Source organism: Aythya fuligula, chromosome 3 (assembly GCF_009819795.1).
Source record: "Aythya fuligula isolate bAytFul2 chromosome 3, bAytFul2.pri, whole genome shotgun sequence".
In the NCBI taxonomy this organism is placed as follows: Eukaryota; Metazoa; Chordata; class Aves; order Anseriformes; family Anatidae; genus Aythya; species Aythya fuligula.
The window spans coordinates 81,234,368-81,258,983 of record NC_045561.1 but is presented as its reverse complement, the minus strand read 5'-3'; the positions used below and the strand labels follow the sequence as shown (position 1 = coordinate 81,258,983).

At 36.6% G+C, this 24,616-nt stretch overlaps 1 protein-coding gene across 1 annotated transcript in view; it reads right to left on the bottom strand.

The window, feature by feature from the left end:
- Positions 1-493: 493 nt before the first annotated feature.
- ENPP1 (ectonucleotide pyrophosphatase/phosphodiesterase 1) overlaps positions 494-24,616 on the bottom strand; it is a 54,279-nt gene continuing 30,156 nt past the window's right edge. The window contains exons 10-25 of the mRNA XM_032184480.1: positions 23,427-23,492; positions 23,037-23,109; positions 21,689-21,797; positions 20,827-20,958; positions 19,260-19,291; positions 18,189-18,316; positions 17,051-17,120; positions 14,130-14,217; positions 10,937-11,112; positions 10,344-10,395; positions 7,430-7,584; positions 5,249-5,384; positions 3,436-3,516; positions 2,429-2,561; positions 1,534-1,690; positions 494-674 (exon numbers count right to left, since the gene is read on the bottom strand). Coding sequence (XP_032040371.1) covers positions 507-674; positions 1,534-1,690; positions 2,429-2,561; positions 3,436-3,516; positions 5,249-5,384; positions 7,430-7,584; positions 10,344-10,395; positions 10,937-11,112; positions 14,130-14,217; positions 17,051-17,120; positions 18,189-18,316; positions 19,260-19,291; positions 20,827-20,958; positions 21,689-21,797; positions 23,037-23,109; positions 23,427-23,492 — 1,756 coding nt within the window. The 3' untranslated portion in view covers positions 494-506. The remainder of the gene's footprint in view (positions 675-1,533; positions 1,691-2,428; positions 2,562-3,435; positions 3,517-5,248; positions 5,385-7,429; positions 7,585-10,343; positions 10,396-10,936; positions 11,113-14,129; positions 14,218-17,050; positions 17,121-18,188; positions 18,317-19,259; positions 19,292-20,826; positions 20,959-21,688; positions 21,798-23,036; positions 23,110-23,426; positions 23,493-24,616) is intronic.

Below are 24,616 nucleotides of genomic sequence, written 5' to 3'. Positions count from 1 at the left end.
ACCCAAGCAACACTCAGAATGTAATTCATGCTTCAAGGAAAACAGGAGTAGAAAGGTGCTGCTGTTTGTATTTCAATGGTCAAGAACATAGTTATTTCCCCCAAAGTGTAAGATATTTGCTAATTATCTGTTTTTAAAGTAGGGTATTAGTCATAACCCATACCTCATAAATTTCTCCTTCTCCAGTGCATGTAAAAATATTTTTTTTGTTTGTGTCTCAGACTATGATGATCAAACGCCAATAACACTTAATAATGGACATGATTTACCACATTCAAGTGGGAATGACAGGAGCTGCCATTCTGTGTTATATACATAGTCCATCAGGAGTCCCTGAGATACAAATATGGCACCCACTCTCCTCCCTACTGGCATTTTGGTCAAGAGATCTCAGTAAATGTTCCAGCTTATTTAAAAAAAAAAAAAAAAAAAAAAGTTTTCATTAATTAAAAACAGTCTATTTACAAACCAGTTGTGAAATGGACAACAACATTCCATAGGAAAAATCAGACCTTTTCAAAAGTTGGTAAATATGTTTTTAACTGTAAAATCTCAGATACTGGCTGTTTTCTGTCTTGATAGAAGCTGAGTCCTGTAAGTAATTCTATATCTCTGACCCGAGCTGTGTGAAATTTCATTCTCTCTTCAACCCACAAAGACTCAGACTTGCCATCCTATTGGGAAAGAGGAAGAAAAAAGTGTTTGTAAAATGTAATTTATTCATTGACTTAATGTATGTCAGGGAAATAAACAACATTTTAATGTTTTATAAAGGCAAAACGCAGTCACTGGTGGCAAAGATATAACTTAGAAAGCACTGGCTTCTACAAATAGTTAGAATCTTGCCTGAATTTAGTACATGCAGTTAACATCCTTAAGTACACACAACTTGAATCTGCACCAGTTGAAAACTGGTGATAGTAAGGAGTGCCATGTGAAGTCCAACATCTATCCACCATCTCCATCATAAAGCTGTTGCTGAGAACTGCATTTGACTTGGGGAGTGATTTGTGTAAATCTTCTCTGTAGGACAGGTCAGCACACTTCACATGCTCTGTTCTGGTTTATAAGGAGAACAGCTATGTTGATTTCCATCACAATGCCAAGGCACCTGAACTAGAAGCAACCAATGCTGTTCAAGACTGTCTACATCTTCTCATTTTGGATATGTATTTGATCTACAACTGAATCTTCTTTGTGGATGAAACCTTCTCCTAGAAGCTCTTCAGCCTTCTCAGATGTTATGACTAGAGACTACTGCTATAGAAAGTTATGTGTTCATCACACTGATTCTCTCAACACATTCTCACTACTCCACTAGCTATAAGTTTTGGTCTTCAAACAGAAAAAGCCTATTTTCAGCATATATACACATTTTAATATAATTCTGCTTACAACATTGTCTACCCTCCTAGGATGATCATGATAGACCGCAGGGTTTTTACAGTCTTTAATTAGCTAATCACTGATATTCAAGCAAAACAAGTTCAAGCCTGGCTTCTGATGTGTATGGGGACTAAACAGGCTACTTACTGCACAGCTTTCACTGTTGTCTTCTCTGTGAGGCACAATGAAAGACAAGGCATCCAGAGACCCTTCACACTCCAGAGGAGTTTCAGAAGTATTTTTACAACTAGTCAGCACAATGAAGAAATGACTTGGAACAGGAACTTCTGAGTTACCACGGTGTCTGAAATGCATAAGATCCTTCAGTAAATCTACCAAATCATACTTGTACAAAGAACAACTGGCAATAATCAGCTATATTCTGGCATATTGATTTTACCAATCCATGTATTTAATCAAAAGAATGCTTAGTCCTGGAAGGAAAATTCATCTGTAATCAAAATTGACAGCATATTCCAGATTAATATTCCAGATATCAAGTTTGGCTTGTAGGCTGATCCAAATAATGAGTTTGATGAGGTATAACAACAAAACTGATTTATCATAAAAAAAAGGTGCAGGAATTTACCATCTGTTTGCTATCTTAAACCAATTTTGCTAGCTGGGACTAACTACTACATTTGTGCTGACAACTTAATAGTGGAACACTGCTAGAAACATGGACTCAGGAATATCAACCACAATACTAGGGATAAGACGCCACTCATTCACTCCTAGAGGCAATGTCATAACTTTTCAGGCTAACAGACATTATTCCACATGCAACAGCTTCTCTTACACCTCACTGTCAGGTTTTAGGATGACACATTTCTATCATGCATTTTCTATATGCTTGTTGTTTACTTCTAAGCGTTACACAGCTCTGTCTGTTTAGAGCCATTTTACTGCCTCTCTCTGAACTGTCACAACCTGACAAGGATCCATCTCAGCAAGACGCCTTCCTTGCTAACAAGGATCATAATTACTTTGTAACTTCTAATGGAGTAAAGAAGCAAAGGAATATGATGCAAAAGATTCTCACCTTTTCACCTTTTCTGGGGTATCATACAGTCCATCAAAGTCATAATCAAACACAGGACCACTGACTACATTGACACCATTTCTGGCTGCAGCATATTCAGGCAGCAGGTATTGATGGAAGTAGTTCCATAACACTGAAACACAGCAATGGAAGTGGTAAGCATCATCTCCAAGGTAGGAGATGTTAATATAACTGTGCAGAGTTTTCAGTAGTGTACAGACAGGCATGGTAAGCTAGGAAAATAGTAAATTATATAGGTGTTCACAGTTTTCAAAGGCTACATCTATCATGGCTAGCATGTACACCCACATCTCTATTTCATGTGCACGTTTTCAGTTTAGATGTACATGCAAAAAGTCTCCTTACTTCTATATTTTTAATTCAGTTTGAGAGAGACCTACTGCTCCGTTCAAAAAAAAAAAAAAAAAAAAAAAAAAAAGACACTTTTTTTGTCCAAAGAAAGTGCCATACTTATTCTTCTTTTCACCAGGAATGTGCTTAACTTCCCTTAGCTGACTGCCTCGTGTCCACTCTCACCTAGGAAAGCCCAGGTCTTCATATCTTTTCTGCTAGAGATTTGATTATTTTCCTGTTTCCTTAGTGATTGAGACCCTAAATTTCTGCCTAGAAAGTCTGAGATTAGGAGATGTTCCTAAAATAGAAGTGAATTTAACTCACATAACTATAAAACTGGCATCTAGGTTCTCTAGAAGACACTGTATAAAACCTTGTTTAGATAGGTAAGGAAATGCAAGCAAAAATATCAGGCATTAAATGGAGACATCTATATTACAATCCTGTGCAACTAGCCAGTTGATTGGGAATCACAAGCTCACAATGGTAGGTCTTTGTCCCACAAGTGACAGGCCTACTTTAAGGAAATTTTCACAAAGTCCACAGTCTGGGGAGCTCTTATTTCACAGAGACAGCTGTATCAGTGATCTTTTGCATGATTTGGAAGCAAGCAAGATATCAGGAGTCTTGCATTCAAATGCACAAATATGTACCTTTAAATGCAGGATACATTGGCACAATGTTGCTGGTAAGCAAGGCATCATAGTGAGGTTTCTTTGCATCTGTCATCAAATCTGAAATCAAAAAGGAATTAATTACTTGGATTTGTTACTTTAAAAGCATTAAAACACAACTCTAAAGATTAATGTAATGATGTTAACATGGAGCTGACCTAACTTCACTTCTCAAAGTTGATGTAGGTCTCAGTGGTAACTTCAGTATGTGCTGAAGTTTCCAGTTCCAAAAATAAAATAATCTTAGCAGCAACACTAATTGCCCTTGTAACGGTGGACACATATTTTAATGTTTTAAAATATCAGAACAGGTTTTTGAACTGCGGGAAAGGGTATAAAATTCACTCCATGAATGTCAGACCAACTTGTTCTGCCTACAGAATTGTACTGAGTCTGGCTGGGATGTTAACTTTCCCTGCAGCAGCCCATACAGTGCTGTGCTCTGCACTTGTAGCTGGAACAGCAGTGTTATCACACCAGTGTTGTGTCTACTGCCGAGCAGTGCTGGCATAGCATCAGGACTCTCTCTAACCCTCCTAGGGGGTGAGCAAAAAAGTGAGAAAAGAAGCATCACCAGGGCAGCTAACCTAAACCAACCAAAGGGATATTCCATACCATCTGATGTAACACTCAGCAATAAAAGGTGGAAACAGGAAGAAGAGGGGAGGGGTGGGCTCTTGTTGTAAAAACATCGGTCCTCCTCCCTAACACCGGCTACATGTGTTGAGGCCCTGCTTCAAGGATGTGGTCAAGCATCACTCATTTGTGGGAAGTAGAGAGTAATTTCTTTCCTCTGCACTTCTACATAGCCTTTATTTGTTTTGTTTGTTTGCTTGTTTTCCTTTTTCCCTTTCCCCCTCCCTTTTCCCCTTTCCTTTTTTTTTCCCCTTTAGTTAATTTGTTTAGGTAATAATAATCTTTCTTTAATAATAATAATTATTTTTTTCCCTTTAATTAAATTATTTATTTTTTTAAAATTTTTTTTATTTCCCTTTAATTAAATTATCCTTAACCTGTGAGTTGTTCTTTACTTTACTTTTTCCCCTCCTCATCTAAAGAGGGGGGGTGAGAGAGCACTTGTGGTATTTAGCTGCCTAGCAAGGTAAAACCACCACAAGAATTTGGGCACAAAAATAGGAGCTCTGCTTGACTTTGCAAGTTACACTTGATGTGGATGTTAAAATAACCCACTACTTAATACTTCATGCAGTGAAATGGATGTAGAATACTTCCAGATCACATCAACAACAGTTCACATACAATGTAACTATTTGTAAACAGCTGAATATTTTTGTAATATGCTTTGAGAAACAGAATTGAACTTTTCAGACCAAATATTGAATCCCTTTACTAAAGACCACATAGGGCATGTATTTCAAATATAAAATAAACTTAGCATGGCAGTTTTTCACTTAAGGACAAATGCATCAATTTTATATTGGGTAGTTCTAACTAATTCCTGTCACACAAAGTGAATTTGCAGTTTTTTAGTTTGCCAGACTTGACTCATGCTTTACACATTCCTTCCAGTTTCTTCCATGAGATGCCATGTTAGAAACATGACAAGTTCAGAAGCTTTCAGGAATCAGTAAATGACCTTGGACAACCCACCAACTGCTGAAGCACCTGCAATGTTTTTCTTTCTCATATGCTAAAAAGAACTGCAATAATTCAGTAACCGCTGCTTCAAACTCTGATTAATCAATCAGTAGCATATATAAAAGAACATAGCTACTGCATTACAAATTATTTAAATCACATATACTGTAAACATTTAAAGCCATGTATTTACTTGGAGGAGAAAGGAATCCATAAGATAGCCGAGGATGATTGTTGTAAAACGAACATGTCTGGTTATGATTAAAAGGAATACGAACATCCTTGTGTAAACAGCTGGAGATATCTTCTGTAGCAGAAAGCCATTTTTCCTGTTGAACAAGAAGAAAGTTTCACTGGTAAAATGGACTTGCAACAATCTCACAGGGTGGGGGATTGAAGAACTCTAAATACATAGCAACAGCTGCCTTCAGCGGTAGTGAAGAGACTTCAGATTCAACTGGTGTTCCTGTTTCATCAGTGAAAAACAAGCCCCCCCATCTGCTACATACATTTTGTAAATAGATTGAACAGAACTGCAGATTTCTAGTTTACAGTAGCTTTTTCCAAATGAAAAGTCAGAGGGCCCCATCAAAGATAACTTGATCTGGTGTGAATGTATTTGCCCATTCAGGCTAAGAATCAGAGGCAACCAGATGTGCTGTTAGTCATCTCTCCCCACATGGACACTTGCTACAGTAAATGGTTGCTTCAGGCCACCAAACTCTCAATAAATTGAAGACCAAGCCAACCTTGACAGAGCTTAGTTTGATTTACTTGTAGTAGACATTGGGCCTATGAGGCCCAGACAATTGAACCAAAAAGCATCTTCTACAGTCCTAATTCAAGAATGAATTGGTTTGTACATCTTTTCCAACTTGGAAAACCAACCTGAAAAACTTTCCTTCTTGAGATCTGCATGTATATGTATATTTTAGCATAGGGCCCAGGACAGCAAAGGCCAGATTTATCTCCACCAACACTTTTTTTTTCCACCAATTAAGGATGATCTTCTGACGGAAAGATTGCATCAGGGCATGAATGGTTGTAGATAGTCCAAATATTATATTTTCAAAATGCTCCTACTATGCTATTAGCACCACTTAAAGACTTAAAGGATCGCCCTGCTAAACTGCTATAGCGGACCTATGTTGCCAAGCCATAGACTCACAGGGCCTCAGTACCAGTGGCAATGGTCTCCCCACTTCCTGGTGGATCTGCTCTCTCCACCAGGCAAAAACCACAGCTCATGCTGAGGAACAGGAAGGAATCAAAGCCAGTCCTTACTAACATAGGAAAGTAAAGAGAAGATCATACAAAATGACTTTTTATATCTCATATGTATTAGGACTCAATACTGAGGCCATTTCTCTTTGATATCTTTATCGATGATCTGGATGAGGGGATCGAGTGCACCCTCAGTAAGTTTGCAGATGACACCATGTTAGGTGCATGTGTTGATCTGCTTGAGGGTAGGAAGGCTCTGCAGGAGGATCTGTATAGGCTGTACCGATGGGCTGAGGTCAGCTGTATGAAGTTCAACAAGGCCAAGTGCCGGATGCTGCGCTTAGGGCACAACAACCCCATGTAACACAACAGACAGGCTGGGGGAAGAGTGGCTGGAAAGCTGCCCAGCAAAAAGGGACCTAGGGGTATTGGTTGATAGTCAGCTGGATATGAGCCAGCAGTGTGCTCAGGTGGCCAAGAAGGCCAACAGCATCCTGACTTGTGTCAGAAATAACATGGCCAGGACTAGAGAAGCATTGTCTCTCTGTACTCGGCTCTGGTGAGGCTGCACTTCAAGTACTGTGATCAATTTTGGGCCCCTCACTGCAAGAAGGACAAATGAAGTGCTGGAGCGCGTCTAAAGATGGACAAAAAAAAGCTAGTGAAGGGTCTGGAGACCAAGTCTTATGAGGAGCAGGTGAGGGACCTGGGTTTGTTTAACCTAGAGAAAAGGAGGCTCAGGGGAGACCTTATTGTACTTTTTACAATTACATTAAAAGAGGCAATAACAAAGTGGGGAATCAGTCTCTTCTTCCAAGCAGCAAGTGATAAGACAAGAGGAAATGGCCTTAAGTTGCACCAGAGGAGGTTTAGATTGGATATCAGGAAAAATTTATTCACTGAAAGGGTTATGAATTGTTGGAACAGGCTACCTGGGTAGTTGAGTCACCATCCCTAGACTTCTTTAAAAAATGTGTAGATGTCGTGCTTCGTGACATGGTTTAAGGGTAGACTTGGCAGTGCTAGGTTAACTGTTGGATAAGATTATCTTAAGAGTCTCTTCCAACCTAAATGAGAGGTGTTCAGTAATAACTTATATTCAAGCTTTTTACTTTTCAAAGTTGCTTCTAACCTTTATTCAGTTACTTACATCTTTGTTAATGGTATATGCATTCCACAAAGACATCCTGTAGTCCTTGCTGTACGCATTTACATAGTGGTAATGGTAAAGTAGGCAGTAATTATGTCTCTTCTGCAGAATTCTGGGCCGTCCATAGGGCAAAGTAAGTTTCTCTGTCTTCTTAACTAGAACAGAAATAGTGCTTGTTATGTTTCAGTCAATAATGTTTTTTGAGAACCCTCCTCTCATACACCTACAGTTGCCCTAGTTTCTAATTACCAAAAAGGAAAGTCACAGTAATGGAGTAAAAGAAATTAATTTTTGTATCAAAGGTATAGTTTCTGTGATAACGCAATAAGTAAACTGACAACGCCAGTATAAAGTAAAATACCAATATCCATAATTCAAACATACCAAATTCAGTTTTACAGTATAGTTAAAACATTTTGCCATTTAAAATAATAGATGAATCTAAGATGCAAATTTAAGTCTTAGTTGACTTTGTGTTTTGATATACATATGTAATGTGGGATCTGCTTTTAATTAACATTTATATAGGACACAAACCAACCATCATGATTTCAAAGCTGCTAAAGGGACTATTTTAACATAACCCACAAAGTCATATTAAAAGTGACACTTAAAGGGCTATAGAGATCTAAATGAAATACTGGTTAGATCTTCAAATGCATGTGGAATTGCTTTATAATGATGGCTATAGCCACAAAAGCTTTCTTCTCTCTCTCTCATGGGCCACACCTCTTTAGAAAGTTTGTATACGGAAATAAATATCTCAAAGTGCTTTATGCAAGATATTGCACAAATCCTTGCCTAAGACACTGCCTGTTTATATTGACTGGCCAACCACCTCATCCAACAGACAAGAGAAGACTTTCCTTTACAACCATATCAGAAAGACACTATGTGGGATCAGAAGAGGAAAAGTTATTAGACATAAGCTGAAGAGTAAAGCAGAGTTAGCAACAGAATTAGTCAATATAATTTATCTTAAAAAGAAAAAAAAAAAAGGTAAATAAAAGTCATAAGAAACACATGCTCTTGCAATCATCTGCTGCTATCAAAAGACGTCTGCAAAAACTTTCAGGTCCTTTCCCTCACCGCCTCCAAGATAGATTTAAATTTCATCAAAACATTGAAGATTATTTTTCTGACTGGAAATAAACAAAAAATAAGTTTTTCAAGTTTCTAGTTCTCTGACGTAAAATAAAAAACTAAGCAAAGCTAGAACATTATGAAATTATCTTAAATAATAAAAATATTATTTTGCTACTGAAAATTGAAGTATTTTCAATTGTTACAGGTCTGGGATTATAAGGAAGGGTATCAAGGCTTCAAAGGATATTTTCTGTTAAGTAGTTCACTGCCATCCACAAAATTGTTTTAAATGAGGAAAAAAAGTGTTCAATTAATGCCGCAGTTTCCTTTCTCACTGTAATTCCACATGACAAAGAATGTCAAGATTATGACATTTACTTCTCTGTCCAAGAAGGAAAAGGCAAACTTTTTTTTTTTTTTTCATAAAAATAAATATGCAGTTAATACCTCGTTGTTCTCACAAGTTGTCAAGTTACAGCAATCAAAGCCAGAATATGAAAAAGTAATTAAAAAACTCTAAATAATCTTAAGGAGCACCTAGCCTGGCTACTAAATTTTCATTATCCGTGCCTTTTATAACTAATAAGTGCACAATTCTTAGAAGCAGATTACTGCTGTTAAAATGAGTGCTACCATAGGTCTCACTCATAATCCAAACCCAGACCCCACTGTTTCAGAAATGTAGATTGAGCACCTTAGGTTCATATCTTAACAAAATGGGACTAAAATGGATTATGTGCCTGGCATATTTCTTCAAAGCCAGATTCAGCGGGGCACTCATGCTTCTACATACACATTAACAGCTTGTTTTAGTGAAACTGCTTACCTGCTATGGGAAAAGCACGTACTCCTGTATTTTACTAACTGAATGTCACTGTGTGCTCTCATGGGTGTTAAAATACTGAATGATTTTTAAAGGACTCTGGAACACATTTTAAAAAGATGCCCTGTTTTTAGTGGAAAAGACTCAAGAAAACTCTGCCCACTTTTTGTCAGGGCTAGCTACATGAGTCAACAGAAGGCTTAAATTAGTCCTGAATAAGCAGCAACTATTGCTGTGTGCCTGCCTGTAACTGGCATACAAATCCAGTAGTTAATAGTGAAGTACAGTGAGGTGTCACCAAATACGGAGTTTATTTGCTTAAGAAACAGGGTTTAGTGAGCAAACACATGGCAAAGGTCTCTATCAGTTTATTTCCTATTCTGACAACCTAATATCTTGATGTCACTTTTTAACGTATTAGTATCAAGGTATTAGTATATTCCATTTCAACTTGATTTTCATTATTCACTTATTGTCTTACTTGCTTCATGCTCTAACTAGTCTATTTTGTTTTGTGAGTCATGAGCACATTTACCACCTTGCAAACTGCAGCTCAAAAATGGCATGAGTGTGTCCATAGTTTTGAAACACAGCAGAATTACGACAAACAATGACTTAACCCTGTGTAACAACCATATCACATGAACACTCCATGCTTCATTATGAGTGTGCTGGCGTTATATTCTTGTCGGATACTTCCCTATACAACAGCTTTGCTTTACCTTCTGGAGTAATCATTACTTCAGTGCTGGAAAATTCAGATAATAATACATGTGTCATAGAGACACGTACAAGAATAAGCATTTATTTGCGAACAAATGGCTCAGCAGGACTGCATCTAAATCCCAAGTATATACACAACATAACTGTAACCCCAGAGTAGTTCAAAGAATTATTATCCCACATATTTGAGATTTGCTCAGAAGTTTAGACGTTAAACATTTCATGTTGTTAATCATTCTTACATTTTTGTTATCATTCTATTCTACTAGCTAAAGTTCTTACCTTCTGTTTCAGTGAGATTTAAACGCTGTTGAAAATCCCTTACTGGCAAACCCTGTAAGTATAAAGCAAAAACACTGAGATTCTCCTATGTGTTCCACAAAGAAAATTATGAGCTACTACTACACTTAAAATAACAAATGTTAACACTTCTGTCTTGCAAGTTATCCCTGTACAGAACTCACTGACATCTACAGGAAAGGAGCTATATTCAGAAACATGCTTTTGCCACAGGCAAATCAACAGCCTTGAAATACACAGCCCAAGGACACAACATAGTCACAGAAAGAAAGTTTCAACACAATTTAGTGAAGCAAGAACTGAATATTTTCCCCGTCAAAGCTTGCTTCTGCAGTGTTTTCCAGGCTCTTCATAGCTGAATGTGTCTTCACATAAGAAAACTGCAAAAATGAACGTGCAAATACAGGCTAGTACCCACTAGCCCCAGGCAAGATTTCATTTTGATCTGAGACTAGATCAAAAACCAGATATAAAACGCAAGCTGAAAAACTACAGGGTAAATAAATAATCCAGAGTCTCACTCTGAATACGACACAGACATTTGCCTCCACAACTTCAACCATTTCAGCACATACCACTGTCCTGCAGGAACAGCCAAGGCTCACTGGAAAGTTTCTTTGTCCCACAACAGAGCATTCAGAAGGATGGATTGTTTCTTTGGGATGCTGAGGGATATAAATGGGATTCCTTAAAAGATGGTTTAGCTGTCCATGGGTTCCATTGTTTGGGGCTGGTTTCAAATCAAGCAAGTCTACAAAATAATTCAAATAACAGGATGAAAAAAAAAGACTGTAACACACTGCTGCTTGTATTGTGATCACAGTTACGTGTGATTAAAAGCATGGGTGAGTCAATAATCCTGCACTACTTGCTATTCAGGACAACTGAAAGGGAAAGCAATGACCCCTTTAAAAGGAAGCACATATATTCTCATCTAGGGCTCAGGATATTATTAGTCTGCTTGCAAGGAGGGACAGAACAAGCACAAAAAATGACAGAGGGTTTACTTCTGAAGGAAAGTGAACTTGCAGCATCCAAACATGCAGTAGAAGACAGAATGGGAATCTCAAACACTTGAAGCCTGTGGCTACACATTTAAGTTTGGGGGCATAAGTCTGGGGGCTTTTTTTTGTTGGTGGTGTTCTTCTGTTTGTTTTTTTATTATCTGAAAATTAAGTACACACACTTCAGTTAAACATCACTAAAGTATAAAACTGTAAAAGAACCAGCATAGAACATGGGTTCTGCTTAGCACTGAACTCTAAAATGTAAAGCTTCAAAATTCCAACCAAAGTAGACTAACCATAAAAATAATCTGCATTCCAAAACCACCTGTGTAGTTAAAGAAACTTAAGCAACTAAAAGCTGCCTAACACCAATGCTCAGAGGTGCATCGGGCAATTCTGCAAAGCTGAAAAGACCAAGCCCTATTTCATGTTTAATCCTCACTAGGATTTATAGATTTGTTGTTTCTCCATCTACTTCATATTAAATCTATGAAATAATATGTTTCCAAAGTACAGCAGGTGATGAGACAGCCTTGCATCCAAAAGCTCGGTGGTTAGATCACTCACCTAGAGCACAGGAGTTCAGAGCTCAACTTTCTTTCCTACATGTGGCAATTGAACACATTTCTCCCTGCAATGTGCCATTCATATTATGACCTCATTCCCTCCAGAACAAGCTGCTTCTCTTTGGGAAGAATTAATCAAGCTTTCTATAGCAGTCCCTGCTCCAACGAACATCTCAAAAAAAAACAGTATATAAAAATAAATAAATAAGTAAGCCATACCACAGAATCAATCCTGGAACTCACATCCCCAGTTCAACAGCTAAATTACACTCTTATCTTCTTATCATTTTAACTGGAGCATCCAGGAACTCACAATATCTGAGAAACCTCCAAGTCTAGCAGTTCGAACGCTTTGGAAAACATGAGATCTTCATTCAGACAAGAGGATCAGTTGTACATATCTGGTGTTCATGATTTAAGCGCTAATGTGCTGCATAAATTGGAACCGTTTTCTCTTTCTCTAGCTGCCCTTTGAAGAAGGTGCACCTTAGGAACCCAAATGACAAGGGAAAGATGCCTTTCTGCCATCCAGAACCACACCTAAAACCCATAGCAAGGAAAAGGCTTAGGAAGTTGTCTCATTTCACAATTTTCTACCTAAAAGTTAAGTTGCTGGCTTCTAACCCTTTCTGTACAGGATGGAAGAAATCTGTATCTCAGTGAATACACATAAGATGTCTCATCTGTCACTGAACTTGCTTCCATGAGATGCCAGTAGGGACCCTACCCCTCCCCTGAGGCATATACAGAAAGGAATGGGGGCGTATAGGAAGGTTCAAGGAAATCAACCACTACATAACAAGACATCAAAACATACAAGGGTATGCAATACACACTTCCTAATGGCCTCTGTCTCCTATTCCAGCAGAGAATTTAAACACATGGTTTAAATATGGTATACCTGAATATTGCCACTGATCTCAAGCATGTGCAGTGTTCCCGTTAAGTGCTTTCTGGATCAAACCCTTTGGCAACATATTGTCTTTCACAGAAGCAGGTGTTAGAGCAAGCATGGATCCTGGCAAGAAAGAGAAGGAGGCAGGAGATAATGGAAAACAGGTGAAGACCTCAAGGGGAATAAATGAACTCTGAAAGCAGAAAAACTAGTGGTGGGCTTTGGGAGAAACCATGAAACACAGAACGAAGGAGAACAGACACAAGAGAAGGCAATAACAGTCACATTGTATTTGAAAGGGGAAAAACAGGAGGGCAGCCAGGTCTGATTTTCTAGAATAAAACCCACTTCTCTGGTGCACTGAAGACCACAGAGGTGTAAGAAATGGGGAACCTGAGTACTGCAGCTATGCAAATGAAGAGACAGCGAGCTTTAGAGCAAGGCTCTAAAGCCATGGAACTGCAAGCTAACAAGATAGTTGCAGACCATTAAAAGACAAAAAAAAAAAAAAAAAAAAAAAAAGTGCATTTGAAACAGCTGTGATATTAGACAATGAGAATGAACAGGGAAACATCCAAATTCAAGTATTAAAAGATACAATACATAAATTGAACAAGTGACACAGACATGGGTGAATCAGGGAGACAGTTTGTTACATGACTTAAGTATGTCAATTTCAAAAAGAAAATCTCAAATTCAGTTAACTGAATTAAAAACATCTAAAATAATTAAAATTGAAAACATAAAAAAGGAAAACAACAAATAAGAACACACATGACAGAACTCACAAGAAATTGCTCAAGTGCATGAAAAATTGGATGGGGCAAGGGGGACATGACTCAGATTTCCTGGAAACGAGCTGCCTGGCAGCTGAATCCATATCCTCATAGCCATTACTGTGATTGCTATTACTACACTGCCTGAATAAAGTCACCTGAGGGAATAATACTGAATTAAGCTTCTAATTAAATAGGAGAGAGAAAGGGAGGATGCCTTCTTGACAAGAGGGAGATTGTAAAGTAGGCAGTTTTAGTACTGGTGAGCCAGTGGCATGCACAGGGACTGGTGGAAAATAGAGATATAAGCAGCCTAACTTGCACAGCCTGAATAGTTCTCAGTCATTTAGAAGCTGAATCTTTCTCAGAAAAACAAACAGCTTTTAATTAATGAAAATCAGCATGAAATCTTAAGGACGGTTTTCTAATGACGTTTAAAAGTTACTTATTAAAAAAAGATTTCTAACACCCAAAAGATGCTACGTTTTTAATGAACAGAGGAGACCCCAATCAATTGTACTTACCACACATTAAATTATATACTTCAATGTTTTCAAATGGATCAACCTGAGTTCGAAACTTGAATCCTGGTCCAAAACCAATGAAGATAGCCTAAGGTTCACAGAGAAAAGTGGAATTCTCTTTCAGACAGGTTGAAACTGAAAATATCTTCACACTCAGCATTTTCTTCCAAAATCTTACCTTTACTTTAGCAACATTGTATGGGTCAAGTTAAAACATCCTTCTATTTAAAAAGTTTATTTTTCTAGTACAATGCACTTAATCAGATATTTGAAAAGATATGGGAATAATTTTAAAAAATAGTAAAGGAGTAGTAGGAAAACCAATTCTGTCTCATCGCCTTTAAAAAGATGTCTCCATCCATTTATGAAGTTCTTTGCTCTCCTCTGCTTTTGAAGAAGTTAAGCTCATTCTCCTAAATGATTTAAGTGATTTAATGGAAATGTTGAGCCAAAATAACCATTGCTATTCATGCCCTGTTGTGGTTTAAGCCAGCAAGCAGCTAAACACCATTAACTCTACTCTAGCCGAAACCAGGACACCTGTAGACAATTTGGAAACTTTTAATTTAAGTCTGCAAAAACATCTGTTGGTATCATTGTTTTAAATAGATAAAGGAATGGTGATATCCTAGACTTCTATTTCTCATTTGCAGCTGTTTATTCTTTTTCTTGCACCACTTCCTGAGCTGTGCTGGCACAAGCAACTGTATAGCTATATGGCAAACCTGATCCAGAAACTCGGTCAGTTCAAAACATTTTTTTTTTTTTTCTGCTGGCTCTTTTTCATCTGGTTTAGTTCCCAGACCTACTTAGCTCTGCAGCCATGCAAAGCTTACGCTAGCATAGAGCAGGATTCACTGCAGGACTAAGAGCAAGGTAGCTATAGGCAGCAAATGCTTAAATTCAACTGTTGTCAAGACAATTGTTTTTAAACTTACCCTGAGACATTCAGGTAGGGTTGTTTGTTTGTTTGTTTGTTTTTAAGTAAAGCAGCTTGTGCACATCTGACGTAAATATACTGAATGAGCAATAGATGCTTTGCATTCTGTAGATCTCAAAGCTCTTTGCAAACCATGCAATTGTCTCATTTCATAGCTGTGTGGCAAAAATAGAGGCTAAAAATTCTAACTTCTTTTTTAAGATGTTAGCATAATGCAAGCTGTTATTCTGCAATTGTTGCTACCAAAATCTGTGGCCTAACAATGTACTCAAGAGGCCTAATCACAACTAGATGAGGCAGGAATATGCTACCTCCTTTCCATTGACCTGGGCAATTACACAGTATGAAATCTATGCTGGTGTGATGTAAGCTACAACAGGATGAAAAAGCCCAATTAGGGATGCTATAAACTGACAATTCCAAGTCTGGCAAGAAGTTTGACTTTATTGTCAAACTACTGAAGAAAATTTATGCAGTCAAACTGTAGCAGAGAGACTGCAACAAGCAGTCATTTGGCATCACGTGGCCCTGTTGGTTTAACCCAGGGTTAGGTATAGAAAAAACAATTTATTTTCTATTGTCAAATCAGGGAAGAAGAGTAAACCTGGAAGGATAAACTGATACACAATTAATACAGGTTTGATTAACAGTTAATAAAATAAGTTGATGTCAACACTAAATACTTATATTTATCATAATGTAAAATAAGTCTTTTAAGAGTAAAATCTATGCTTTACAGGGACTAAATAGGTCTTTTTACAACACTGTTTAACTCACAACTGTTAGTAGATTTTATTCTGAAGATAACTTTTTTGAAATAGAGTATTGCCTTTCATTTTGTTGATAGAGAGCTGAGCTGAGAATAGGTTAAGTGACCTGCCCAAATCAGAGGGAGCTGACTGAGAATATGATTTCATGTTTCTCAAGTTTAATACCCTATATTTCCCTTACATTCCTTATTAAAGAGAAGACGTTAGGGACTCTGTCCTCAATTTAAACATGACTGACAAGCTAAACAGCAGGGCTACCTCAGAACAGTGTTACCTAGGCTATCATGAAACAATAGAATTATAGAGTTGGGAGACCACTTGGTCAACTTATGCAATAAACGGAATCAAAAAAATATATAATCATTTCTGCAAGATGTGTGTCTGAACAGTTCTTAGAGTATTCCTGTGGTGGGATCTCCATAGACTTACAGGTCAAACTATCCAATTCTATAATGATTTAAAAGGAGTTTTCTAATAATTAAATCCATTCTTCTTTACTGTCGTTTAAGACTGTTACTTCTGGTGGTAGTTACTGTGGAGAATGGACTAGCCTCAGAGACCAGAGGAACTGACTGGCTAAGGGATGCTGGCAGCACCATGCTCTCCAGTGGTACGTGGTAGGAGGGAGGGAGACAACGGTAACCCCCCACCATCTTCCTTTTATTATTTTTTTTAAATGATGAGGCCAATGAGACAATGCAAGGAGCTGCCCAGAGAGGTTGTGCATTCCATATCCTTGGCAGTTTTCAGATGCAATTGCATGAAGTCCTGAGTAAACTGACTCTGCTTTGAGTTGGAGATAGGACTAGAGATCTCATGAGGTCCCATCAAATCTGAAATCTCATGCTCTATGATTCCTATATTTAAGGATTTGGAAAGATAAGTTTTCTCTTTTCCTGCATTTAATGTTAAAACAATAAAACTTGGAACATCTTTATATTCTCACCAGCACAGTCAAATCTCTGAGGCAAGTCCTGTATTTTTGCCTGACACTTACACCAATAGAATCCCACCTTGTGTGGGTTACCCAGCACATCACAATAGTATAAAATAAATATAAAAATAAATGTTTGATTTCTTTAATTGCAGATGGAATAGCACCATAGATCGTAAAATAATAATAATAATAATAAACCCAACACCTAGCAGCCACAACATTCATAAACTGAAAGTGCTAAAAATAAGAGTTAACATAAGTTTTCAAGTCTCACCTGCATACTGGGGAAACGATTATCAGAGCCATGGAATCCACCCGTGCAACTTTTAATCTCAAACGGTTTCCTATTAAAAAAAAATAATCCCAATTTATATAACTCAGACTTTACAAACCCTATCAGCTTAGAATACATTCCATGGTGTGTTGTTTGCTTGTCTATTTAAAGTTTTAAGAGGCTTATCCATAGGGAATAGAAAGTCTTCAAGCTCTGGAGAAGAATGCCTTTAAAATTACAATGATAGTTTTCTCCATAAATCTTATTCCTCTGGAATTCTCAAGTGTCTATTTAAAGTCAAGTATTAGAAGACACATGAACAAAATATTTGTTCTCAGGGTAAGAGATTATAGCTTCACTGGTATTTAAGAAGCAGATCTTTACAGTATACTATATAAGTATTTTCATTTTATTTTTTTTTAATAAACATAGTAATGTAATTCAGAGCATTCAGCTGGGCATCTTATAGTCTAGTAAAAATGAATCTCCAACATATGTCAGATCCACATACATCACTTGAATGCATTCATTTTTAGTAACCCAAATCTGACTTGCAGGACTTGCATGTTTTACAGAACAGGACTTACTGAATACATGGGCTGAAAAACACTTTGATGATGAAAGCTCTGGAGTATCAGAGGTGTTCAAAATTACATTATTACAGCAGGTGCCCTTATTCTGGGGATTGTAATTTCATTGGTCAGAACATGTAAGCTAATTTCTAACAACAGCATGGTCTGTAAATTCAATGTGGATCACTCACAAGATTGATTCAACAACAGTTGTACACATGCTTACTATTTATGACTCACTTCAGAAATTCCTAAAGTATGGCAAGATGTGCTTGAGAAAAAGGAGACCTTAGTTTCTAACATTTGTCACAAAGCCTGCCACTACCCGCATATTCAATGGGGGAGTATCCATAGTTGTGAGTTTAGAATTGAGCCTTCTCAGGTCTGCACAAACTGCAGAAAAGAGCATAGTTTCTGTTTGCAACATCCCTTGCAACAAGAAACTCAAGGACAAAAATTCCAGGCTACAATAGCTAACATTGGACTCTAAGTGTCTGGAAGACAAAAGCTATGAGAAAACAATGAATTCTTTGCTGTATAACCAAGTACTGAAAACTGCAACTTACCTAGCAAGTTGCCACTGGGAGTTTAAATAAAAGTGCAATGGTTCAATTCGGTCATTGTTGGCATAATGGAAACGCTTGGGTAGAAGCTGTTTCATATAGGCTTTGAAGGGCTGATTTGGTTCTCTGCACTGAAATATTTCAAATTAAAATATAAATGTACATTTCATCACAATTTTCTTTATTTCATGCACAGTTCTTACAAAGCACTTCACTTAAAAAGCGTCTGCAACAGCTTCTATTAAGGACAACGGGACTCCTTTAAGTTTGGAGTCATATGGTCTGGCACATTAATATTTATACTTAGAGAGCAAAAACTAACTGGTTTTGCATTAAATAATTATTAAAAGAATATTTATATGAGATTATAGAAATGAGTTACTCTTCTTATTTTTTTCCTTACAGGCTACAGTCATACAAGAACCAAACTGTATTGCCTATAATTTGTAAAAATTACAGAGACATGAACATTATGATATTTTCAAGTGGTAGTAGACTATCCACTTATTGCACAATAATTGTACATTTCTGTAACACTGGAAGTCACAGACACTCTAGAGTTTTTTAGTTTGGTCACACAGGGACAAACAGATTTTCCAGTGGTGCAGGGATGAGAACAGAAGTCTAGAAGTATAGCGCAGAAAAGCAAATTCCATAAGTTGGAATTGACAAAAACATATCACTATCCTAGCTCAAAGCTGTTTACCAAAAGGGTGTAGAGCAAGCTTGTCCAGGAAATGGAGCTAAGCTTTACATTGATTTGGCCCTCAGTCAGCACAGCCCAGATACACATGTTCTCCAGTTTGAAGAGCAACATGATACAGCATTATGTCAGAGGTGAAAAGAAATGAAAACAAAACCTTAGTTAATACACAACCAGAGACAGCCACATGACACCTCACTGAACTTCGACCTTCCCTTTCCTTACAAGGAACTACTTTTTTTGTGTTAATTTTACAGCATATGGAAGGTCACTGATTCAAAGTCTAAATGCTATTTCACTAGCTTAGAAAATAGCTGGTGCTGTAAAATACCGAGTAGAAGTTAAGCTAGGACAGGTAAGACAACACTTACTGTGAGGTTTCTGACAATGCCTTCATAGTTAACTGGAAGAATCATATGTAAGAATTAGTCACCTAAGTTAAAAAAGATCAGGCATAAAATGAAAGCATTCCCATTATGTAATATATTTAATTTCAAAAAAATTCTGACACAGAAATCATTTTTCCATAATGAAAGCTCTGCAGAGCGAAACATTCACTAAGCTGTCAAGTTATTGTTTTTATGAACTTTTAGTTCAGAGACACTCCTTCCTTGCTTAATTACAGTTTTAAATTTTTCAAGTACTTTAGCTACAGTTAGAAAAATAATCTCAGAAGTACGCTTTCACAAAAGAGGCAGCTAAATGCTGTGCTAATGAAGCTGGATTTTTCCTGCTTGCTAATAAAACTCTAAGGAAAAAGGAAGCAAATAGAACAATCAGGACGGCAGCTTTATCTGGCAAGCGTCCTTAGAAAGAAAAGCCAAGAGCAAGCAAGCCAGGATTCAGATTCTTAGACTTAAGCCAAAAGGGGACATCACATCATTTAACTTGACGTTTTGTATAACACAGGCCCATTACATTTCACACAGTTACTCTGCCCTGAGTCTGATACTCAGTGCCTGACTGAAGTACATAAAGGATTACGCTTGCAAGGGAACCATTAATAATTCCTGCACAGATATACTCAGTGCTACAAAGACAGATACAGTATTTCATGGAAATAGTGCATGTGTCAAAAACAGGAGATACTCTGCTTTTCTTCTCCCTGACCTTGTTTGTCCAAAGAGAACCTGGAACCCACACTTTCCAAAGGAAACATTAAAATTGTTTAGAATACCACCAAGTAAACAGGACTTAAAGTCATTGGGGTTGAGGCATACAAGTTTTAATGGGCTTGGAAAACAATTATCTAGACAGAAAAAGCAATGAAGTGTGAAGGAAGCACTTGTATTGAACATTAAAATCAATTAAAAACTGCTAGTATTAAGTGTTCTGCTGCAATTAGACTGCTTAATGAATAGAAATTTAAAATTTGTAGGCATTCATTGATCTTGACTCAGGTTGATAAACTTCTTTTATGATTATTTGCAGTTTACTCAACTGGTTTGTTGTCAGACCATTAGAAGAATTTTTATATATATATATATATATATATTTTTTTTTTTTTAATAACAACAAAATATAATACTTAAAATGATATGTAAAAGATGGTAAAATTTTTACATTTCTTTAAATCTGAAATACAGCAACTCTCTATATAAACTGGCGAATCAGGAAATAATGTGAGACTTGAGTGGAGATTTTGGGGTCTATCTTGAGTACTGAAGATACATTCAAAGGAATGCCCTTCACAAAGCAAAGCATTTGTGTATTTTCACTCTGAGGCATCCCACATAAGCAATTTGTAGGATTTATGTACACTTTCAGACCTGCAAAGTTGAGTGGTCTTTAAAAGTATGGGTGTACCACTCAGTATTTCCCCCTAATTATTACCCAGCTTATCCCTAGATGACCTGGAATATGTATATCGTAAGTTTGTACTCAGAAAGCACAAAACAGTACAACAAAGTAACAGAAATTAGTTTAGCAACTACATACAAGAGAAATACTCATCTGGAACATTATTAGGTCGTAGGCGAGCTGCAGGACCAGGTACTAATATGAAATCTTGAACATTATCCAGGTAGTTGCTCAGATATGCTGTTTTCCTGCAGCTCCCTGCTTCCATTCCTGCACAAGAAAATAAATTTTATTTAAATATGTGAGTATCAGTGTGGAGTACCCTTGCTGATGACACACATAAGTTAATTGTAAAAATCAGAAATGCAATTTCTCAGGTCTTTTTATCAGCAACACTGAGATATGGTCAGACCAAAGATTCACTTAGCCCAATATCTTCCAAAAGCAGGAAAAAAAAGAAAAAAAAAAAAAAAGAAAGAAAAAAAAAAAGATTGGTAAAAGATACAACTTTCACTTATTACAGAAATAATTATAAAAACATAGAAAAGCTATCAGAGAAATAAACCAAAGTTTCATATTCACAGCCTTTTAATAATGGATAAGAGAATTAATAACTGAAAGGAAGATGTGGCTTTGATTTTCACTTCAGCAAATCATAGACTTGTTGTGTAGTGTAGTTAAAAGTGTAAAATGAAATATATATATTTTTTAAATTCTCCTTTTGATTTCTTTTATCAGTTGGTAATGATTACAAAAGAAAATTGGAATAAAATATGAAAATGATTTAATCCCTCTCAGTGTTCTCCACTTCTTTTTCCCACACTCACAGCCTAATTCTCACCCACACTGATTATCTCTTATGCCATGCCCATAATACAGAAGTTTATATATATTAGCAGGTTCCTTAACATTGCCACAAACATGCAAGTATAAACTCAGAACATTACTTTATAATAACAGCCCTTCAAAATTTTGATACATTTTACAAAATCAAATTTACCATGATCTGATATAAAAATAATGTTCAGGCACTTATGCAAGTTCATCTGTTTGAGACCATCCATCAGCATCCCAACTATGTTGTCCACCCTCTGTAATGCCAAAATGACCTGCAAGGACAAAAGCAGGCATGTAGTGCCTACTTTAATTAAAAATAATTTGATAAATACTGCTAGAAAGAGTGAATAAGTTTAAACTGCAACAGTACGTGCTAATAACAAATAAGGATTTTTCTTATAGACTATTCAAGGTTAGATGCAGTCCAGACATAGGTGAAGGACACAGGGGAACTAACCAACTGTGCAGCAACCCCCAAACGCACAACGGGGAGCACACAGTTCACATGAGAAGAGGAACTGTGAGGACAGGAAAATACAACATTCTCAATACCACATTAAACTTGCTTTTCCTCTATTCCCACTGCTTTCAGTTCTGAACCCTTTAGATACATTTTTTTTTTTTGCATCTACTGAGAACAGACTCACGTGGTGCATCCGTGACGCTAAATGAAAAGAGAGCCTGAAGCCTGGCTAGCACCTGCACAGCTCAGAGCTACCTCCATCTACAGAAGACTGGATGTATCTACACTATCAGTCCTACTCAAACTTTCTGATCAGTCAAGACAGAAGGATTTTTAAAAGTTCTTGAATTTCTGAGAGCTTTTTCTTTTTCATGTTTCACTTCCATTTGTGGAAGTGAAAAAAATACAAACATACACATACAAAGCTATTTAGTATTCTTGCAAACAACAACACTGACCAGTCCCAAAGACTTATATATACAACAGCTTATACAAGGTACATGTATATCACCCTTGACACCCTATGTCAAGGGTGAGCTTCCCTTTTATCACTCTCTTTCCAAGAAGACATAAAATCTAACAGCAGGGAGATAAGACCAATATTCATCTGAACTTTGCACAGAGACTGGGGAAAATGAATGAAAATCATAGCATGAATGCTTATCCACCAAAATTTGGACTATCATGGATACAATCTCTGTTCTTTACAAGGTGAAACTGTACAAATTTTTGGTGGTGTGTTTTTGCTGTTGGTGTTTTGTTCTAAAATCAACATAAAGGGTTTGTATGGGTCATATAAAACAACATACAAGAGATGGCGATTTTAAAGTTTCTGAAGCAAAATAAAAATTAGACTTACTGAATAGGCTGTTTATTGCATGCTTTGTATTGATGTTAATTATGAACAGGCTGTCTATTCAAAAAATCTTTTTCTAATAAGTATGCTGAACACGGTCTTGGTTCATCTAATGTGATTTATAAAAGTTTTATTATAGAATCAGAGCAAGAGTTCAAATTAAAAGAAGAAAAAAACTATGAAAATACTTACTCCACTGCTTACTGGTCCAAACTTATGGCCTGAGGAATCTGGTTCTTCTAAATACAGAGTGTAAAAGTGTGGTCTATATCAAACAGTACCAAAAATGTAATATTTTACATACACGTTGAGACAGTTTGAAAAGATTATATTTCAACAATGGATATGGAATATTGGAAACAACTCTATCATTCAGAAGCAGGGCACATTAGAGGGAAATAGAGCAACATAACAGTAAAAATAGGTTTTAAACATAAAAACAAGTTTGCATTAAATAGTATTTTAACATTTCTAGAGTAATGTATAATATTGTTTAAAATAGAAATCATATTTACAAATCATTTCATTGCAATACCACACTACCACTGGAACAAGAACTTATGCTAGCAATTGTATACCTACCTTTCATCTTCAGGTAACTGCAGCCAGCGAAGAATAGTTACCACTCTTTCTTCAAAAGGGACTGAGCTGTATCAAAACCATACAAGATCAACTAAATCTTTCCAGGAGCTATACATATAAAACTTCAGTCACACATATTACAAAATCAGTGTTTATTAGCAGAGAAATTTGAATTCAGCTGGGTGCTATTAATGCATCTTTAACAGAATACAAGTTTATCTAATTTTCCGTGATTCTTGAAGAGTTGATGTCCTGTTCTAAAGCTTACTTACATCAATATTCTCCCCACTGACTGCAATGAGATTAGAATATAGCTCTCAGTATTTCTTGTGTTTATTTTACAAACAAAATAATTGATTTTAATGTACAAAGCCATGTGTAGGTTTTCATTCCTGTATTAAGTTTTTAAAAAGTCTTGGTTTGGGGGTTTATGTTTATACAGTTTGAGTACTAGTTCTCATACTATGTCACAAAGTAGATCCTCATCAATTTCTGAAGCAGACCAACAATAGGCATGTTGACCTGTAACATTATGAGGCATCCACAAGGGTAGTAATTCAGCTACCTATCACCGCTTTAACTGAACATGTACAAATCGCTAAAGAAAAGTATAGATAGTAAATCAAGAATCAGGATTTCCATGCTATATTAAGGTGTAGGAAGACAGACTGATTCAAGGAAGATAGAAATGAAAAGCTTTGTTTCCTGGAAGAGGTGTGAGAATATTAAATAAAAAGTGATAAATACATTTATGTAGCAGTTTCATTAGAAAGAAAATGCTTAATTGCAATGAAGACCAATCACTGACTAAAATATCACTGCCTTAATGTGAAATATTTTGAAAATTTGAAATGAAAATAATTTCACACTGGAACAATTTACAAGTAACAATTTAACAGTAAGATGTTAGCTTTCAAGGATAATGCTATGTCAAGACCTGATATATCCACTTTATGAGGGATTTGGATTGAATGACTCTAAACACACCCATAGATGACTTATATAAATATAAATGAAAAGGCACTAAAGCTTCAAGGCTGGCTGCTCTTAGAGGTGTTTTTTCCACATCTTTCCTGTAAAACGTTTGCCAAGAAATGACAAAATGATTAGGCAAAGAATCTACACTGCAGTGGAAGTTAATTTGATCCTATTCTTCTTTCATATGGTGTACAACTATTTACAAACACATG